The sequence below is a fragment of the Perognathus longimembris genome, chromosome 5 (genome assembly GCF_023159225.1).
Source record: "Perognathus longimembris pacificus isolate PPM17 chromosome 5, ASM2315922v1, whole genome shotgun sequence".
Classification (NCBI taxonomy): domain Eukaryota; kingdom Metazoa; phylum Chordata; class Mammalia; order Rodentia; family Heteromyidae; genus Perognathus; species Perognathus longimembris.
This window is the reverse complement of record NC_063165.1, coordinates 7670043-7689994: the sequence shown is the minus strand read 5'-3', so window position 1 is coordinate 7689994 and position 19952 is coordinate 7670043. Positions and strand designations below refer to the sequence as shown.

General features: G+C 41.5%; 1 protein-coding gene across 1 annotated transcript; it reads right to left on the bottom strand.

The window, feature by feature from the left end:
- Positions 1-870: 870 nt before the first annotated feature.
- Positions 871-16131, bottom strand: C5H21orf62 (chromosome 5 C21orf62 homolog). The gene is made up of 2 exons (XM_048346303.1): positions 16036-16131; positions 871-1839 (listed from the first exon to the last, which is right to left on the bottom strand). The coding sequence occupies exon 2, from the start codon at positions 1814-1816 to the stop codon at positions 1115-1117; it is 702 nt and encodes a 233-aa protein (XP_048202260.1). The 5' UTR covers positions 1817-1839; positions 16036-16131; the 3' UTR covers positions 871-1114.
- Between the last annotated feature and the right edge of the window lie 3821 nt (positions 16132-19952).

Genomic DNA, 19952 nt, shown 5'->3' with positions numbered 1-19952 from the left:
TCTAAGAAAAGTTTGAGATACAGCAAATGTTTCTTTTTGTTGTTGTTGTCATTTGTTTGTTTACTTACTGGATTTTGAGCTCAAGGTCTTGCGCTTGATTAGCTGGTGCTCTACCATTTGTGCCACTCTTCCAGCCTGGTTTGTGCAGATTATTTTGGAGATCTACTCTCACAGACAATTCATAGGAATTTAAGTTCCAAGCTGTTCTCAGAATCATGATGAATTCAATCGTATGCTCCATTCCACCTGCCCATGAGCCATCTCTTTGTCTATCATATCTACACCATGTGCCCTATTCACTAATCACTGTCTGAGTTGTCAGATTGATTGTTGCAGAACTGCCTTGCTTATGTTCAAGGAAGCTCTACTTTATAAGGGCCTTAATACTAAGCACAAAGTAGCAATGCTGGCAGTTTATGCCAAACAGAAATCATAAGGTGCTTTTGTTATAGTGATGTCACTTCACATCACTACTGGATGAAGAACGGTGAATACTGTATAATAGATATCTTAGAATAAGACCAAGTGAGTGCATAGTCCCTAAATTTTATTTTAGCATATTTTGTCATTTCTGTCGCTCTCAGTATGCCTATTTTATAAATTAAATTGTATCACAAGTCTATGTATAGGAATAAAGAGTGTAAGTAAGGCTTAGCATTATCTGCGGTTTCAGGAATAATCTGGGGTCTTTGAATGGATCCTCCATAGCTAACCAGAACTATATTTTGATAGTAGATATTTTTCGTAGATTACATGTCTATGCTGAATTCTGGTAAGTAATCACTGATGTGGACCCTGCTTTCTCCCTCTGGGTCTGACATCTCTCCATGAGCTGCCAATTGTAAAGACCTATAGCTGGCTTTCAAGATGTATCTCAAGAATGAATCATTTGTTTTTGCTTCCTATTTATTTTCTTCTTCAAAATAGTTCCTAAGGTTGAGCATAGAGCAAGGAGAAGTGGTTATTTGTAAGAGGGCTCTGATAGGATTGAGGGCTAGAGGAAGGCACACAGTTAGAGGTAGACATACCTATCTCATGACCTTATTCCCAGATTTTTTAATTCAAATAACCCATTGTTTATCAGAGTTCCAGGCCATTAGACACAGGTATGATATTAGTAAATGACGGTGACAACATAGCTCTTGTTGCTTGGCATTGGGAAGGTCTTAAAGTAAAAAAAGTCAGGGAAGTCATTGGCAATGCTGGAAATGTTCTCAACACTATATGATTTTAAAGATGAGTCCCTGTTGAAAAGAGCCATGTCTAGGAATGAAATAAACATGCACGTTTGCCAGCTTTTGTGTAACGACACGGGGGTCTCTTTGGAGTGGCCATTCCTCCCACTGTGGATGAGCAGGCTCTGCTCTGCGAAGGGATGCTTGGCCTCGGTGTTGATGCGAAGCCTCCTCAGCCCCCACACAGCCAGGTACTGGGTGGGCAGGGTGTGGGAGCTGCACAGGGAAAGCTTCAGGTCGTGAACCAGTGTGAAGTTCAAGAGGCGGCCCAGCGCTGATGTGTCGGTGAACCAGATGGTCAGATGGCCACTGTAGCTGATTTGCTCTGCTGCCAAAGGCAAGACGGTTTTGCAGCTGCATATCAGATTAGCCAGACTATAATCACAGTCCCGGATGTCTGCAGGGCAGCTGCAGTTCCGAATGGTGTTTTCCTTCGTGAAAATGAGCGTGCTGTTCTTCTGACCTTTTGTGAAGCAGTCAAGGGCAAAGAACTCCAGTGCACTGATCAGAAGGAGGCAGCGGCTAGAAAGCAGTGCCATTCTTGTCCGGTGTGGACCAGAATGTTCCTGTTTCTGCTTCATGAGGCAGTTCGTTGTTTATTCACCTGAAATAAAATATGCAGCTTTATTTTAACCACAGCCTCTTATCAGAAATACAAAGCTTAGAATAAATGTCTTGTGATTCGAATGAAGACAGGCAATGTTTTAGCTCAGAGCCTCAGGAGAAGCAGAAGCCCCATTTCTCAACTCTCCCAGCAATGTGTGCTGACAGTGCGACTCATAGGCCAAGAGAGCTGGCACCTGTGCCAGAAAGGAGACTTACCAGGGCCTATGTATGGGCTGGGCCTGGCAGAGTTATTTGAGTGAGCACATCCTCCAAACATTCAATTACTAGCATTTAGCACCTGTAATCTCAATATGCACATGCCCTCCTCCCTTCAGTATCTGACTTCCTGGAATTCAAAGACAAACAGTTCCTTGTAGGATTCTGCTACCCACGCATTGCCTGTTAAACTGCATCGCATGAATAGCAATAAAACATTGAGTTAATGGTAAACCTTCATTTCTAACTAGACAAATGTGCCTTCCTCCCTGAGAATATCAGTCTGTTTATGTAACTCCATCCCTTCTCTAGCCCCTTATAAATAAATATGCTTATACATTCATTGTGATATTGGTTATATAGTATAGTCAGTGTAACTATATGAATAGGCAGTTGACTCACACAACATTTATAAAATGAAAGACAAATCACCTTCCAATTATCTTTTCTTATCTCAGAGCAAACTAGGACTTGACTTTTGCCCCAAACTAACCAAGATATAAGCACTGCTAAAGGAATTAAATACTGTAGGGAAACATTCATGTTTTAAAGTGTAGCAGCGATGTCCATGCCTGACTAGTAATCCATGCGTGGTCTTCTTTTATGGTGTTGTTAGAACAAGACAAGCATTATGACAGAAGGCACCAGACTTCAGTGTTGTGAAAAGGGTCAGAGTTTCTCCTGTGTCACCTAGTGATAGAAGACAAACATTAATTTTTCCGTGTTTACCAAACACCCTAAGAATGGAGAGATACTTGGGTTGAGACCATGATTAGGAAGGCCCAGAGCACCAGACAGGAAATGGGCGGGAAATGAGAGATGAAAAAGATTAAATATATCCATGGAATATAGTAGTGCTTGGAATGCTCTAGGTAACACTTAGGGTCAATGGGAAATTGGTGGGGGTGGAGGGTGGGGGGGGCATGTAGGGCTCAAGGAGACAGGCCCAAGTCCTTCACCAGATAGCTTGAACTACAATTATATAATTTGAACAGCACTGTATTTGTTCATTCATTCACTCATTCCTTCATCTCATATTTACTGGGAGTTGATTGCATGACAAGCACTTTGCCAATCCTGGAGAAACAGCCCAGAACCTTCAGGAGTCAGCCTTTGTGCATCTCATGTTCTAATGTTTCTAATTGTCCTATCAGAGCACAGGGCCAAGACAAGCCTGCATCCAAGAATCCAGAGCTGCAATGATGAAGAGAGTCAGGGAGGGCCAAGAGCGGACTGTGTGCCAGTCCCTAGCCTAGGCCAAACAGAAGAGACAAAGCTAAACAAAGCCTGGGCGCTGCGCTCCTGGGCTTTATGCTCAAAGCAGGAAGGAAGACAAGCAAGGCTGAACCCACAAGGGCTACACTGAGAAAACCCGCATCTTACAGTAAGTTTCCGAAATAAACAAAGAGAAAAAGGAGAGAGGTCCCCAATACATATTTTCTAGGCCTTTTAGAACATGAGGTTGTTCCTTTGGCCACATAAATGTGAACCTACAAGAAAAGTGGCTTTGCAAACATCGAAGGAATTGGTATTGTTCAAAAGGACCTCACAAATGTTACTCCCATAGTTATAGTGAGTATATATAGTGTTACCCAGCATGAAGTTGGCAGTGTATGAACAAGCAGGTTAAGGGGAAAGAGTCTTCACAAGAGCAGTAATGTGCAGATTGAGTTTATTAATGAGCACTCTGGTAGCCTGAAATAGGTTCCTGAAACGTGTGAAGGAAAAGTGTGAAGGAAAAGTATCAGAAAAAGAAGGAATCTTGAGAGGACTCTGGGATGCAATAGCAGCCTGTCCTGCTCAGAGAAGCACATTGTGAGAAGCTGGTAGAAATGCCTGCAGTGCTGGGGCCTGTCCCTTGTGAAATCAAGGCATACCAGATGTTTGTTTAAAATCAGCATCTTGAGACTATGAAAATGTGGTTCTCTCTTAATGTTTTTTTTTTTAATTTATTTTTGTCAGTTGCGGGCTTGAACTCATAGCCTGGGGGCTGTTCATGAGCTCTTTTGCTCAAGGCTAGCTCTTTACCACTTTGAACCCAGCACCACTTCCAGTTTTCTAGTGGCTAACTGGAGATAAGAGTCTTACAGACTGGAGTTGAACCATGATCCTCAGATCTCAGCCATCTCAGTAGTTAAGATTACAGGCATAAGGCACCAAGTACCCTGTAAAAGTAGTTCTTAATTGACTAAAAGTATGATGGACAACCCCCACCCCAAGAGAATATTGAAAATAAAGAATGAGAAGAAGGAGGAGAAGAAAAGAAGGGAGGCAGGTTGGTTGAATCAATCATTGAGAGGACTGGATAAGGTATTTACAACATTTTCTGCTTAATTTGAATTTGGCACAGAATTTTCTTAAAGAATTTATTAGCAGATACATTTTGTAATTAAAAAAAAAAGCTTTGAGAAACACGGAGAGCTGAAGGTTCTCCACCTACAAGAAGCTTACCATTTGAAAATGGCGTTAGAATGTGGACTATCCCATTTAGTTAGAAAAATGGAATAGTTTATTAATGACAGGATAATTTTAGATGATTAGCTGTCCCAGATTCCATCCAAGGTTTCTGGGACTTCATGTCCCATTAACCCTTACTTCTCGAACTAGGAATACTGTCAATGCCATTGGTCCTTTCTGATCTCAGCCTTGAAAAGAAAGGGAGGGAGAGCTATACAGCAACCCTCAACCTGCTGAGAAAGTGTCTGCTTCATTCACAAATGGATACTGCTCAGCGGTGTACAGGAAAGAGAAAAAGGGTGGGATAGTAAAGGACATTGATTGCTGGGACATAGGCACTGGAAGTTTCTGAAAGGATTTGCCCATGACTTTCCAATAATGGAGTCCCTGTCTGGACCCCACTGCGGGGGGGGGGGGGACTGGTAAATGTTTCACTGTTGTGGTTGGTCCCCAGCGTGGCAGTAGTAAGAGGTAGTGAAACCTTGAAGAACCTACTGTGAGATAGGTCATGGAGGGGCATTGCCCTGAAAAGGAATTGATGCAGTTCTCATGGGACCCTGATTAGTTCAAGTGAGAGTCTTGAATCAGACACCTCCCTGAGCTCTGGCTTTCTGTTTCACCATGTCCTATCTTTCTCACAAGCTCCCGCCCATGAGGCCGTTTGTAACGAGGCCCTCACTAAAGCGGACACAATGCCACCCAAACTATGCTCTAAACAAACCTTTCTTCTTCATCAAGTACTTAGCCTGAGTACATAAGTAACAGAAAGTAGGCTAACATGTGCACTTGGTGGGATGCACTCAGGATTCCAAATTGTCTCAGTAACTGGAAGACCCCACTCATGTTTACTTCCTCAGAATCTTTGGGGACTGCATTTGTGAAAGACACTCTTGCTAGATGCTCAAGTCCTGGCTTTTAAATATGTTTCTTGAGGTTCTCAGGTCCTGTCTTTCTTCTACCCTTACCCCTAGTATTACAGCTTAGGTTATAGCCCTTTTCCCACTTTCTTCATTTGGACCTTTTCTTTAATTGCCATTTCACTTTTAAAATAAAAACCACTTCTAAATTCAAAGTAAACTCACTTTTAAGTTAATTTGTTAATCACATTTGATTTTTAAGTGCTGCAAAGATTTAGAGAAAATCACTAGGTTTGTTTTTCTTAATTATATTTTTTGACATCTGTGTTGTTTGCAAAATTCAGGACATCATTCTTTATGACATTTCAAGTGTGTTTTGGGCAAATGGTCCAAATACTATCCTCCCGCTGACAGACTATCTCCTTACAAATAATATCTTTTTATAAACAGACACATCCAGTTTGAGACATGCCTTTTGGAGCCAAGGATAAACATGATCTAAATGTTGGGTGTAATCCTAGATTGAGACGGAATCTCTGTGGAATTTGTTTTGAAGTACTGATGTCTGTATCTGCCTAACTCAGAAGTTATTGCCTTCATGGAGATGGTTGCTAATGGTAGCTGTTATTGAGATTTCTTGAGGTACAATATAAAGAAAATGTTTAGTATTGATTTTTGAATAGTAGCTCCAGTTTTTAAATGGTCTGCGATTTGATTTAAAGGCTCCAAGTCCAGATGATCATACATGGTTTTCAGCATTTTGCTTTAAAAACTCAGATGTGTTGACATTGTTTGAGTTTTTGTCTCTCTTCTCTAACGCCACTATGCCTTATAACACCAGCAAATCAGAGATTTCTAATGTCCACCAACACCCATTTCTCCTTCCTTCCATGGCACAATGCACAACTTTGGTACAAGGACTTAGCGAATAGGACTTCCAAGTGCCTTACAATGAAGTAATGCCACATGACAGTTCTGACCAGTGGAATATGATGGAGGTTTCTGTGGAGGACCAGAGCCCTTGCACAATTATAGATAAAAGCACAACTTTAGATAAAAGCTTGAGTCCCTGAATGACATGTGAATTAAGGGCCACTTTCTCTTTCTCACTCTCGTTCTTTCTCGCTCTTGCTCTCTCTCAGCAATATTAGTCACATATAAGGGGAATGTAGACTTTCCTGCTGTAGGACACTGATATGTTTACGTTTTTCATTGATAGACCACCCTGATTGATATAGCAGGTGCTAATGTTTGGCAACTTAGGGTTTTTTCATCCTGTTTTCTCAAAAGAAAATGAGAACTCAACATTCGGACAACAGTTAATGCCAGGGGGTAGCCTAAGTCACTGGAAGTCAAAGCAGAGACAGCACATCTCCCTCAGGGGCCTTGAAAATATCCCAAGAAACTTAGAACAAGTAACAGGTGAATGATACGAGAAGGTCTTTGGTAGCATTGATGAAAGATACAGATGAAGTGTTGGGCTAGAAGGAATAGGAAAGATTAGCAGGGAAGGGGTTGTTGTGAAAACTAAGGAAGAGTGTAGCCCCGCCCCCCCTCGAAGCTCCTAGAAACAATAGGGCTTGTAAAATTTCATTGTCTTACCTTCTATAACTCCATTCTGGTGACTCCATGCTAGAGGGCTGCACCCCCACCGGTGAGACTAGTTCCTTATAGTTTGACATTTAAAAATATATGTAGCCCTTGTTCCTCTCTGTATATAGGTAGCAACCATAATAACAGATTGTGAAAATGGTCATAGTAATAGATTATAGAAATAATCATAGTAGTAGTTACAGAAATGCCATGGCGACTGTCAGGTTGGTTCACTTATGACTGAGTACTGGATTGTTTTAGCCCGCTCATGCTTGTTTAGTTGATATTAGGGGAACATGGTAACAATTGTTAAAAATAAAGTTGATATTAGGTCAGCCTGACCACGAAATTCTGCTTCTGTACGGCTTGCTTAACCTGTTTGTGACTTGCTCTACCCCCTGCATTGATCCTCTGCTATGTGACCACCTGCTGTAGAATGCATAGCTTCTACCTTTAAAAACCCAGCCCTGCGGTGGCTCCTTGCTGTTCTTTACCATCCCAATGGTGGAGAGCAGGCACTGTGTACTAAACACTCTTAGCCCGATTGACTGAGTGCTGGTGATTTCTTGTTGTGGGTGCAAGTCCTGGCTGGCCAGGATACTACAGCTGTGACTAGGTGGGGTGAGACAGTGCAGAGATGAGAGTCACTTGGGCAAAGTCTCAGAATGACTGACTGATGTGTTCAGAGCATGTGCGGGACGTCCTGAGGCCCATGAACTGAGAGCATTGGCAGGACAGGGTCAAACAGGACCTTGCTGGCCAAGCTGAAGACTGAGACTTTCTACTGGCAGTAGTTGGATTGCTAAACTCTTCTGATCCTCCACTCATCAATAAAAATTTAAAACTCTCTCCACTAGATCCATGTAAGTATGCTGCCTACATTCTCAGTCATCAACGTTAGTGGAAGTCTTAAAATCTGAGATTAGAAACAAGTAAAACTGAAAATTAGCAATTTTTCAACTCTCCCCACTGACTTGGTTGGTTGTGTGTCCCCTTTGATGTCGGAACCCCCTTAGGAAATCCTTGAAAGAGACCAAAAAAGGGGCAGTGAAGGTTGTATGGGGAGAGGGGTGTTTAGATCTGTTTGAGGGAGGAACTAAAGCTGCCGATAGACTGAACTGAGGGAAGTAACAAGATACAGGAGTTCAATGTATGGGAATGCTTTTCTTGATATTTTCTTTGAAGGTTTCCATTTGCTGACTCCTGACTTCAGGCAGTTCAGGCAAATGGATTTCACTATCTAGAATCCTAGAGTATGATGAGACCCAAAAGAGTAGGACTGAAGAAATGAGGTTACAACCAGGCTCCTTTTTCCTCTGTGCATACATTGAGACACCTACCCGAGCCTCTCAGAGAAAACCAGCTATGGAAGGGGCAGGGGAACCCAAGCTGGCCGCATTCATCCCATGCTTATCATCCAAACACAGCTTGGCTGGGAACTCCTTTCCTGAAGACATGCGCTCTGCAACCTGGCAGCCCTGAGAAAGGCATGGCTCCTTCCCAGAGACAGGAGCCCTGTTGGTCTCTTTGGGTGGTCAGGAAGGCGGGCTGTTCTATGTTATGGATGAGAGGGACACCGAGACGCTGTGCAAATCTTTAGGTATGGAGATCCCGAAAAGCTTTTGAGAAAAAGGGCCTTTAGCATTTTTCTTTTCTTTGGCTCTGTTCTGTGAGTACGCTGCAGGAGGTAGATTGGAGAGAAACACTGTGTAAAATGATATTTAAAAATACGGAATGATGTTGTTGTTAATATTTCAAAGCTTATGAAGTTGAAAGTTAATTTGGATCCCTTCCCAGTGTTTTTCTAAGGGTGATAAGTGTTGTCTTTTCTATCTTCTTCACATTCCACGAGAGCACACTCCTCAGCCCTGGTACAAGCCACTGAACACTCACATGGCCCTAAATGTACCTGATATGGAAGTTGCCACTCTGTTGGTGAAGCCATTCTATGGCTTACAGAGAGACAGGATCTGAGTTTAGCATGTGTTCATCTGAGTTCATAGGTGGTCAGCATCCAGGTTGGTTTACATAGTACACTTTAAACCACTCACTGTCATCTGATGTATTTTCTTATGTGGAAAAGGGGAAGCAAAAACCCATCTCCCTTAAGTTGGGATTTAGGCAAAAATAGCTTCAAGCAGGACATCTGGGTCTTAAGAAGACTCAGCCTTTCTGAGTCTCATGTCTCCCAATGTAATCTGGGATGACAATCTTACAACACAAGGTTATTATACTAAGGGCAAAGCACAGTGCATAGGGTTATATGCATATATATATATGCACACATATATGTACATATATAGATATACAAATGCACATATATACATATACATATATATATAGCCAAGTATCACTTTTCATAAGGACTGTTACCACACAACAATATATAATAAGCATAATTTGTACATTGTATATTGAAATATGCATAGTACCATAGTGCTATTCATAAACTGTGATATTTTACAATAGAAGAGTTATAGTGGTACTATGACTAGATTTGCATGCTCTATCTGGGCATCTCCAAAAGCCACCTCAAAGAAATCTGATGCTGATTTTCTGTATTACTTGTATGAAAAGTTTTATAAGAATCAGGCCCAGTGTAAATCCCAAAGACCCCTTTGCCTGATGTTTTTTGTGTAGCAAATCAAAAATTTATAACTCTCCTCCTATAAAATGTGGCGAATGAGAGCTTCTGAAATTGGCAGTGAACCAGTGTGGGGATTAAGAGAAATTCCAATTTCCCATTTCTAGTAATTCAAATATGTGTACGATGTTTAAAGAAACAGTAGGAGAGGAAGATACCACCAAAACATATTAATTCTGTCTCTTATTCCATAATACTAGGTAAGCTGCAGGAACCCCTATAGATACCTGTGTTCTAATCCCTGGAATCTGTAAATATGTGACCTTCTATGTCAAGAGGGACTCTGCAGATGAGATTTGGGATCTAGAGATGGAGAAATGAACCTGGGTAAACTGGGCAGGGAGTTGATTGACTGCGTAAGTGGAACCGTTGATGAAGAGAGAGGGAAGAATGGTAATGAGGCAGCCTGAGGCAGGAATGAGGCAGGGACAGGACAGTGGCCCCTGTATCTTCTCAGAACAGACTGGTGCTTTGTACTGGGCCCCACGGAGCCACAGTTAGGGGTTGCATGAAGTGCTTTCAAGAACTTTGGGATGTGAAGCACAATTGGCTCCTGCCAAGTTGCCAATGGAAGACACCATACCGGACAGAGGCATTCTCTCTACTCCTGAGTTGAGTACATCTCAAGCTGGGCACAGGGAAGAATGAAGGACAGGCCACATCATTTGACCCTGGTAGGAACACTAGTCATTGAGTCAACAGAGAGACACATGGCAGAGGCAAGAGGAAGTGAACAGACGAGAACCAGGGACAGAAATGCATGAAAGGACCATTATGAGCACCAGCGTAGTACTCCTGGGGACTCTAAGCAACAACAGCAGGGCCTCCCCAGCGGACAAATGATGGAGTGGAAGGAAAGACCTGTGTTCGGTAGCCATGGGGGAGAAACCAGCAAATTCAAGCCTTTAATGTTTATTTCATCTTCTCTGTGGCTCTCAGGATGATGAAGACAGGAGCTCTTCAGGTATCAATTGGATTGCAGTTAAGATTAAATCAGATAGGATTAAGCTGATTGAATCTTAGCCATAGACTGAAGTTCTTAGGAGTTTCTATACTAAAAGGAGTAAGGACCAACTAAAAGGCAAAGCATCAAGTTCACCTAGGTGTTAATTTCACCCAGTACTTTTGCTTTTTGGATGGTGGGCCCCTGCTACTTGCGTGCTGTGGAAGTCAGTTTCTGATATGACAAAGCCCTGGGGTTTTTGCTTGTTTGTTTGTTTGTTTGATTTTCTGACAGCAGTTCTATAGCTCCTATGATAACACCTGACACAGAGGCATTACATCCATATTTGTATTCTCCGAATAAATATCTACCATAGCCAAGCAAAAGATGTATGATGTTCACTGTTTACTTGCCCTTTCACCTTGTATATCCTAGAATTGTGGAGTGTAGCCTGTTACCAAGTCAGCAAGCAGGGCAGGTGTCGTGGTATATGCCTGGAGTCCAGCGATACATTGGGAAGGTCTAGGCAAGAGGATCACTTGAGCTTATGAATTCAAGCGCAGCCAAAGCAACATAGCTCCAATCAGTCAATCCACCCATGAACCCAGCAAGCAAAGTTCACGTTCTTTGAAGGAGTTTTATCCATGACTTATCCGTTACAGAGAAAGCATGAGCTTTTGTGCATGAGGGAAAAGGTGGCCCATTTGAGCCTACTGCCCTATGCCTAGGCAGTACATAGTCTTGAAAGCCATCGAATGACATGTTGTACAAGTCCTACAAGTCACTCACACATACACTTCCTGTGACTTCCCCAGGAAGCTGAGTTTAGGTTTGAGGTGGTCATTGGGCCTTTCATTTGCATCTTTCTGGGACAAGGTGAAATACAGTTGCTTAGAGGGGTATCTTGAGCCTGAAGTTAGCCCTTGAGCACTGTCCTTCCATCCGTCAAACATCCTCCCAGGGCCCAAGGGAACACTGAGCAGAATTAGTTATTGTGCAGTTATTGTTCCTCATTATGCAAGACGATTTGCTCTAGGAGGCCCCCTCCTCCACCTCATTATCCTCCTGCATCCTTGAGATTATCTTCATACTACTTATATCTATCACAATATAAATGCTATATAAATAGTGCTCAGAGCAGGGACCGGGGAACTTTCTTCTGCCAGGGGTTACTTGGATATTTATAATGCTATCTGGTATCAAAACAGGCTTTGAGTAGGAGCAGCCGAGAAGTACAGAAGTAGCATCCGTGTCTGTCCCGTCCTGTGCCAAATGATTCCATGATGCCTTACGTGGCCCGTGGGCCATGTTCCCCATCACTGGTTTAGGGAATAATGACAAGACGTCTATACATGTCAGTGCAAACAGCAACTCTTTTTCTGGAGTATTTTCTGAGGTTGGTTGCCTCAGATACTGAACGCGAGAATATGCAACACTAACTGGCTAGGTCCCTGAGACACTTGTTTTTTTTTGTTGTTGTTTTTTTTGCTAGCCTGGGGCTTGGACTCGGCCTGAGCACTGTCCCTGGCTTCTTTTTGCTCAAGGCTAGCACTCTGCCACTTGAGTCACAGTGCCACTTCTGGCCGTTTTCTATATACGTGGTGCTGGGGAATCGAACCCAGGGCTTCATGTATGTGAGGCCAGCACTCTACCACTAGGCCATATTCCCAGTCCCCCCTGAGATACTTGTAAACATGAAACTTCTGAGATGTTTTTCATGACTATTATGCACAGTGCTTTTGAAGCTTTTCTTTCACCCCCAACATACCAACAAAGCCCTTGCTCTCACTGCTCTCAGTTGAAGGACTCAACCTGCTATTTGTGAGTCCAGTCTGTAGTGCTGACTCAGAACTTTGCTCAAACCATGGGGCTAGTATCCCAGGTGAGGTTGCAAAGGATAATGAGAATGAGCAAGACACTAAACCCTTCACTAGGAGATGAGAAACAAGAAAGTCTGGCAAGCCTTTAACATTTTTATTACCTGCTTCCAGAACAGTAAAAGAGGATTCAGATCTTCTGCAGACAGTTGAACATGATTACATTCCCATAAAGTACCTTCAACTATCATTACCTCAAGATGTTTAAGCACTAGCCTTTTTCCTTTCTTCTGTGTTCAAGGTAAAGTTCCAATCACCACATTTTGCAAAAGTAAAAGGAACTTTTTCCTTAGGTGGTTTAAGATACAAATAATGGAACCAGGGTCCTTTTAATCCTTGTTGCTTTCTTTCTTTTTTAATATGCAGGTCCTGGGACTTGAACAGCCTGGGTGCTGTCCCTAAGCTTCTTTTGCTCAGTGGATCTTGAGCCACAGATCCACTTCCAGGTTTGGGGATTTTTTTTTGTTGTTGTTGTTGTCATTAATTGGAGATAAGAGGCTCACGGACTTTCCTGCTCAGGCTGGCTTTGAACTGTGATCCTGAGATCTCAGCCTCCTGAATAGCTAGGATTACAACCATGAGCCACACTTACCCAATGCCTTAAAATTTGATTTTGAAAAGTTTGAAAATGTCTCCTGTAAATGAAGACTACAAGTAATGTGGCACCTTAGTGAAGGATATTAGGAAGCTCTGTGTTGCCTCATTTTTTCCTTAAACTCAAACTATGCTAGACCAAACTTATTAAAAGGAGCTTCTCGCTGAGATTTTAGGTGTGTCTTGATATTATGATCAATTTCTTCATCTCATTTCCCTGACTTCTCACCAGCATTTAACAGAGTTACCTTTCTTAGTGAAGAAGTTTCTGCCCCTCTGTGATACCCAGCCTCCTGGGTTTCTTGCTTCTTCCATGGCTTCTCTATCTGTTTCTTTGGCTGCCATCTCATTTCCCAGGCTTGCAAGCCCCAGCTCAAGGTCTGGCCTTCTCTATGTGCAGCCCAGGGCTTGCACGGTGTGCCATCCATGACATTTATGAGCTGAGGTCTGGCTGTAGCTCCTTGCTTCTTCCCCAAACTCCAGGCTCCTACACGTACCATTGTTCTTGGCAGTTCTTTCTGTATATCTAATAGACATTTGCCAAATATTTTACTGTACTTCCACATTGTATTCCTAAGACTAAATATAAAAAGGGGTGGTCAAGAAAGAGCTTCCTGTGACCCAGCCCCCTGACCTGATCCTATTTAAAGGGTCAGGCCAGCTCAGGTGCCATTACACCATGTCACATGTCTCCATGTTTGTGTCCTGTGTTCTGTCACCTGGCTTGTCTCCAGTCGCCATGGTGTCCCAAATCGGCTCTCCATTGGAGCTGGATCGGTTTGTTGGTAGGGTTTTTGTTCTTTCTTCCCTCTCTGGCCTGTTTCCTGATAGTGTCACATGATTTGTGGGCTGCAGGCCTTTGTAACAACCCGCTGCCTGCAGGCTGCTAATGCTCTAATAAAAACTCCAAGGTTTGATCCTTCACTATGTGGCTTCTTGGATAATTTATACATATATAACACTATATATATATGCATGCATGTATGCGTGTATTTATCTTTTGAGAATGAGTCTCACTTAGTTGTTCAGGCTGGTCTTGAACTCCAGGGCTGAGCTTATCTTCCCACCTCAGATTTCAGAACAGCTGGGATTACAGGCATGCTTCTGGCCTTATTTATTAATAATAAGTTATAATGAGTACTACTTTTTTTTGTTCCAGGTACTGTTGTAAATGCTTCACATAGTTTATATTATTTAACACTTGCAATAATTCTAAAGGTAGATATGATGCTCTCATTTTCATATTCGAAAATGGGGACACAAAGAGGCTAAGTAACTTGTCCCAGGTCCCAGGCTTGTCCTGGAGCTTGCACTGACAGGCAAGCACACATTGCAGTCACAGTGGAAACTGCAGCAAACTGCCCCAACCCAGACTCAGAGAATACTCCATGCTACATAGTCCATGGCTAGACTCTGGCCTTCAACTGAAAATGTCCGTGGCAACCCCATGCTAACAAGGAGTTAAGTAGGTCCTGTTACACATAACCATTTCAGAAGCAATCTTCATGATACAAACACTTATGAATTAGGTTTATAAGTTTAGGCTCATCATTAGAATGGAAAACAATATGCATGGAGTATTGCTTCTGCTAATACAGGCAGAGGGGTGAGAGCCACTGGGAAATACCAGTTAAAATAAGTAGCTGCCACACCTTTCCAGGTGACACAGGTCTTTGCAAGAGTGACATCACCAGTGTGTGACTCAGTATAATGGCCATGGATTAGATCCCCTGAGGTTCTAATCCATACTGTGTCGGTCTGACTCTCTTCATTGAGGTCCACGGACTTCCCGCCTCCTAAGAACATAGACTGGAGCCCCTGAACACCAGATTCTGAAAGATTGAATACCATTTCATTTTCAAGCAATGAGAGATGAGTGTGGAAACGAAGTTGGGAAATCCAAGTTAGCCGTTGAAAAGCATTCATTTCTATAAATATTTTGTTGGAACCATCATTTTCAGAAAATACCCAATTTGTGTCAGAAAAAAAAATCTTGTTTTTCTTCCAAACATATTGCACTATTCAGTCTTTGAAAAAGTACAAACATCTCAAGGATCATCCTTTCCATTAAAAAAATTTTAAGCAATTTTGAACAAATGAAGTCTGTTTTTTATTTTGGGGTAGTTTTTAAGGACACTTTTTTTAAAATAAGCATTAGGCACAATACTTTTGAAACATTTCTTTTCTACAAATATACCAACAAAAATTGTGTAATAATTTTTGCTGAAATCTACCCAAGGACATGTTTAATAAACAATAAAATCTGTGCAGACAGGACTGTGGATGGACTATTAGACTTGAACTAAAACATTCGCCCTTTCTTGCCTTCATTGTCATTATTTGTCATATTTTTCCACTTTTGAATATAAGCACCATTTTAAGTTAACTCTCTAATCCAAACTTTTAGCTATCACCTAAGCATATTGTTTTTTCTTATCTTTCTATGTTTTCTAATAAGTAAACGCCATAAAACTTGGTATGTAAATGGCAGCAAACATAATACTATTAAAGCATTTAAACGGAGTTAGAACCAACAAAGCTATGGCTTTACCAGCGCCTAGTTTTCTTTTTCTACAGTCACTGTAATAAAAAGAAATCTGATAGATATCTTTTTTAGTTAATGGTTAATTATTAATGAAGACTATACCCAGATGTTTTAAAGTAGAAGCGAGGTTTTCAGGTCCCATGAAGATATCTATTTTATTTGCCTTGAGTGAGTTTCTCTATTGAGTGGCTAAGTGAGAAAACTATTTTATTCTTTGCTTAATACACTCAAAATATTCACATGCCTGAAAGTCTAAAGAAGTCTTTTATGGGGACTACTATCCATCCATGTTCTCTATGTTTAGGGGGCGCAAAAGCTACAAGGAGACAGCTCTTCAAACCCCCTCAGCACTTTCCCCATCGTGTCTTTCCCCAGTGGGTAGCAGGAATTCTGAAGCTCTTAAAAACTGTCTATAAAGCTAGCTCAGCCTTTTAAAAAACAAAACAGCAAAGAAGAGTAATTACTTACATCTCAGTCCCACTGCCAGAGCCTTCCCTCTCCACTCCGCAGACTTCTTTCTCTGCCTGGCCACTGATCCTTCACCCTGGCCTGACAACGGCTCGCATTTGCAGCATTTGCAAGCCAGGGTGGAATGCATGGGCTCGCACTTGCTGTTCTTTTCTGTTTCCAGAAGGCCCAGGGGCCTGGTCGTTGACATGGCAACCAGGAGGAAGCTGCATGCCAACCAGTTTCATTAACCACCCAGCGGGAGACAACCTGCTTCTTTGGGAGTTTTAAAGTGGGAAGTTTCCAGAAGAAACGAAGGGGACCTTGCTGTGTGCTGACCCCCAAAGGACTGACACAAATGGAGGAAATTCTACTGTAGCAGGAAATTGAATGGATTAAAAGTAGACTATTGAGACTCCTTGATACTTTCACATCCATAATTTGTTCCATTTCTCTGGCTTGATGAATTGTTATTCAGAGCAAGTGATTGCACTAGTGTAAGAAATGCCTATAATGGCTGTTCCAAAGAGAGCATGAACTTACTCCAACTTCAAAAATTCTCTCTTGCTTTTTCTCTCATGTAAAAAATGTTAGAGGCTGGCCACAAAACAAACAGGTAAAACATATCTATCTTCTATCTATCTATCTATCTACCTATCTATCTATCCATCTGTCTGTCTGTCTGTCTGTCTGTCTATCTATCTATCTATCATCTGTCTATCTACCTACCTATACATAAAAGTATATATGTCTATATACATATACACTTTTATACATTAGCTGGTAACTTAGTCTATTTGGGCAGTTATAAAAAATTGTCAAAAAAGGGGCTGGGGATATGGCCTAGTGGCAAGAGAGCTTGCCTGGTATACATGAGGCACTGGGTTCGATTCCCCAGCACCACATATACAGAAAACGGCCAGAAGTGGCGCTGTGGCTCTAGTGGCAGAGTGCTAGCCTTGAGCAAAAGGAAGCCAGGGACAGTGCTCAGGCCCTGAGTTCAAGGCCCAGGACTGGCAAAAAAAAATGTCAAAAAAACAACAACAACCCTAGGTAGCATATAAACAATAAATTTATTTCTCTCCACTCTAGAAGCTTGGAGATCCAAAGATCAAGCAGGTTCTGTGTCTGGTGAGGGCCCACTTTCTGTTCATAGCCAGAACCTTCTAGTTCTGCCCTCATGTGATGTAAAGGACAGATTGCTGGTCTCTTCAGCTTACTCTAAGGGCATTAACCCACCTCGGGCACAACCATGTTCATTGCAGCACTGTTCGCCATAGCCAAAGTTTGGAACCAGCCCAGATGCCCCTCAAAGGAAAATGGAACACACACACACACACACACACACACACACACACACACGTGTGTATACACTGCATTATATATATTTACACATATATAAAGGAATTTTACTTATCCATTAAGAAGAATGGTATTATATTATTTGCAAAGAAATAGAAGGGCTTTCGACAATAGTGACAGCCCCATATCTAGCAGCCACCTGTACACTTGTAAATGAACATGATGGCCCAATGTGGTCTTTACACATGGGTTGTGTCGCAGCTGTGCTGTCTCCCATAGAGGGTGACTTTCCACCATTTGACCTGTTAGGACACTTGAGCAATCTAAGAAACACACAGTTGCATTCATAACAGGAAAAGAATGTGAGAAGCCAGCCCTTTCAGAATATCCTGTATTAATACTGGATTTGGGTACATTTATTCCATTAATTATGGTACAAATAACTAATCTTTCTGACCTGAGTAATGACCTCAGTGGATTTGCTTCAACACCCACAATTATTTTTTTAATGTTTCACATTACTCCTTCATTAGCTGAATAAGTTAGAAAATTTCAGAACATAGAGACTTATATAGGATTAGAAGGTTCTTATGAAGGGAATAAGAAGTAGGTTCAAAACCTGCCAGTAAAAACTGTGAATCCTAGGTGAGGTAAAAACGCACTTCCACTGAAACAAAGCATTTCTGACCATTTTTTCTTTGGTTGTGAATCTTCCTTTCAAGTATAAGATGACAGGTAGGTAAGTGCAGCTTTCTTGGATAATCTGAAATTCCCAAGTGCCAGGAGAAGGAGTTCATTATAAAATTAATAGCTAATCTTATTCTGTCTCCTGAAGATTTAACTGCTATTCTTGTTACCCATTCAAAATCAGCTGTACTGTGTGAACAAAATCAAGACACTAACACGAACCCCTCTGGCTGCACTGTCGCTTATGGCAGTTCCACACAGTAGTTGGTGCCCAATGGGGGTCCCTGAGACTTGCATGTAAAACTAGTCTAGATGTCTTCTTTTTTTGTAAGTTTTATTTTTGTATTTGTTCATGTAAAGCATCATTGAATCGATGGATCTATTGAAGAACTCAGCTGCTGGAAACCATGCAAAATGTTTTGAATTGCCCTTAAAAGATGGAAAATGTTTTCTGAATGCTTTATATTCTTTCTGCTGTAAATTAAAAATGAAGAAAATTTCCCCATTAAAAAAAAAGAAATAGAAGAGCTTGGAAAAACATATAAGTGAAGTAAGTCAGGCCCTGAGACACAAAATTTGTATGTTTTCTCTCATCTGTGGAAGCTAGAATTAGTTTATAAATATATACTTCGGGTGATGTGCAAGTGTACACAAATGTATTAACTGACATGCAGTAGATTCAGGGGAGAACTCAAATGTTATAATTCCTTAGAAAGGCAAAATCATAATTTAACAAAGTAAACACCAGGAAAACGGCTGCTTGAAGAGGGTGGGGTAGGGGCAAGGTGAAGTGGTTAGACAAAGAAAAGAAACAAGCGAGAATGCAGAAAAACCAGGCCAAATTATATCCTACACATTTAAAAGTGAGGAAAGGAGTGGATTAGGAGGGACAGATGAGATGAAAATGTTGAGAGGGATGATACTGATCAAGATACATTGTATTCATGAACTTTTGTTGAATGGCAATTCCTTTGTACAAATATATATGTATATATATGTATATATATTTACAAAGAAAGCAAAAAGGACATTAATTCCTTCCATGAGGGTTCCACCCTTGTGAGCGATAATCACCTTCCCCTCAAGATTACATTTCAACATTGAATTTTGGTAGACAATAATATATCGTTTTTAGCAACCAGTGAAATCTCGCACTAAATATGGGAGAAATTTGAAGGATGGTGGTAGCGGAGGAAAGTTTCTGGGTGAACCAATGCAACAGCAATACTCACAAGACAATATATTGGACATGGACTTTACAACTTGGGGTGAGGGAGGATAGGAGAGAGGGAAAGTGGGAGATAAACGAGGGAGGGGATAACAATATCCAACAAGAAATGTACTCACTACCTTACCTATGTAACTGTAACCCCTGTGTACATCTCCTTGACAATAAAACAAAACTTAAAAAAAAACAACAGTAAGACCAGGGCACTGGTGGCCCATGCTTGTAATCCTAGCTAATCAGGCTGAGATCTGAGAGTTGCAGTTTAAAAGCCAGTCCAGACAGGAAAGTCCATGAGACTCTGATCTCCAATTAACCACTAGAAAACCGGAAGTGGCGCTGTGGCTCAAAGTGGGAGAGTACTAACCTTAAGCAAAAAAAGCTCAGGGACAGTGCTCAGGCCCTGAGTTCAAGCGCCATGACAGACAAAAATGAAACAACAAAAAACAACAACAAAAACAGTAGGAGACTAGCACAACGGATTTCTAATTATTTGAATACAGAAGACTGTATCCAATATTCTAAAAAAAAGGAGGGGGGAGGGCACTTAACTAGTGAAATTCATGCATTCATTCATTATTCATTTAGTGACTCCTTACCACACCTATGGACTGTCCTAGGAGATTTAAGGCATCTGGAGTAAATGTCATGGCTCTTATCTTGAAGGTAATTACATAAAGTGCTGCAAAGTTACGGTGTTCAAGTTCATTAGGCATCCTGTGGC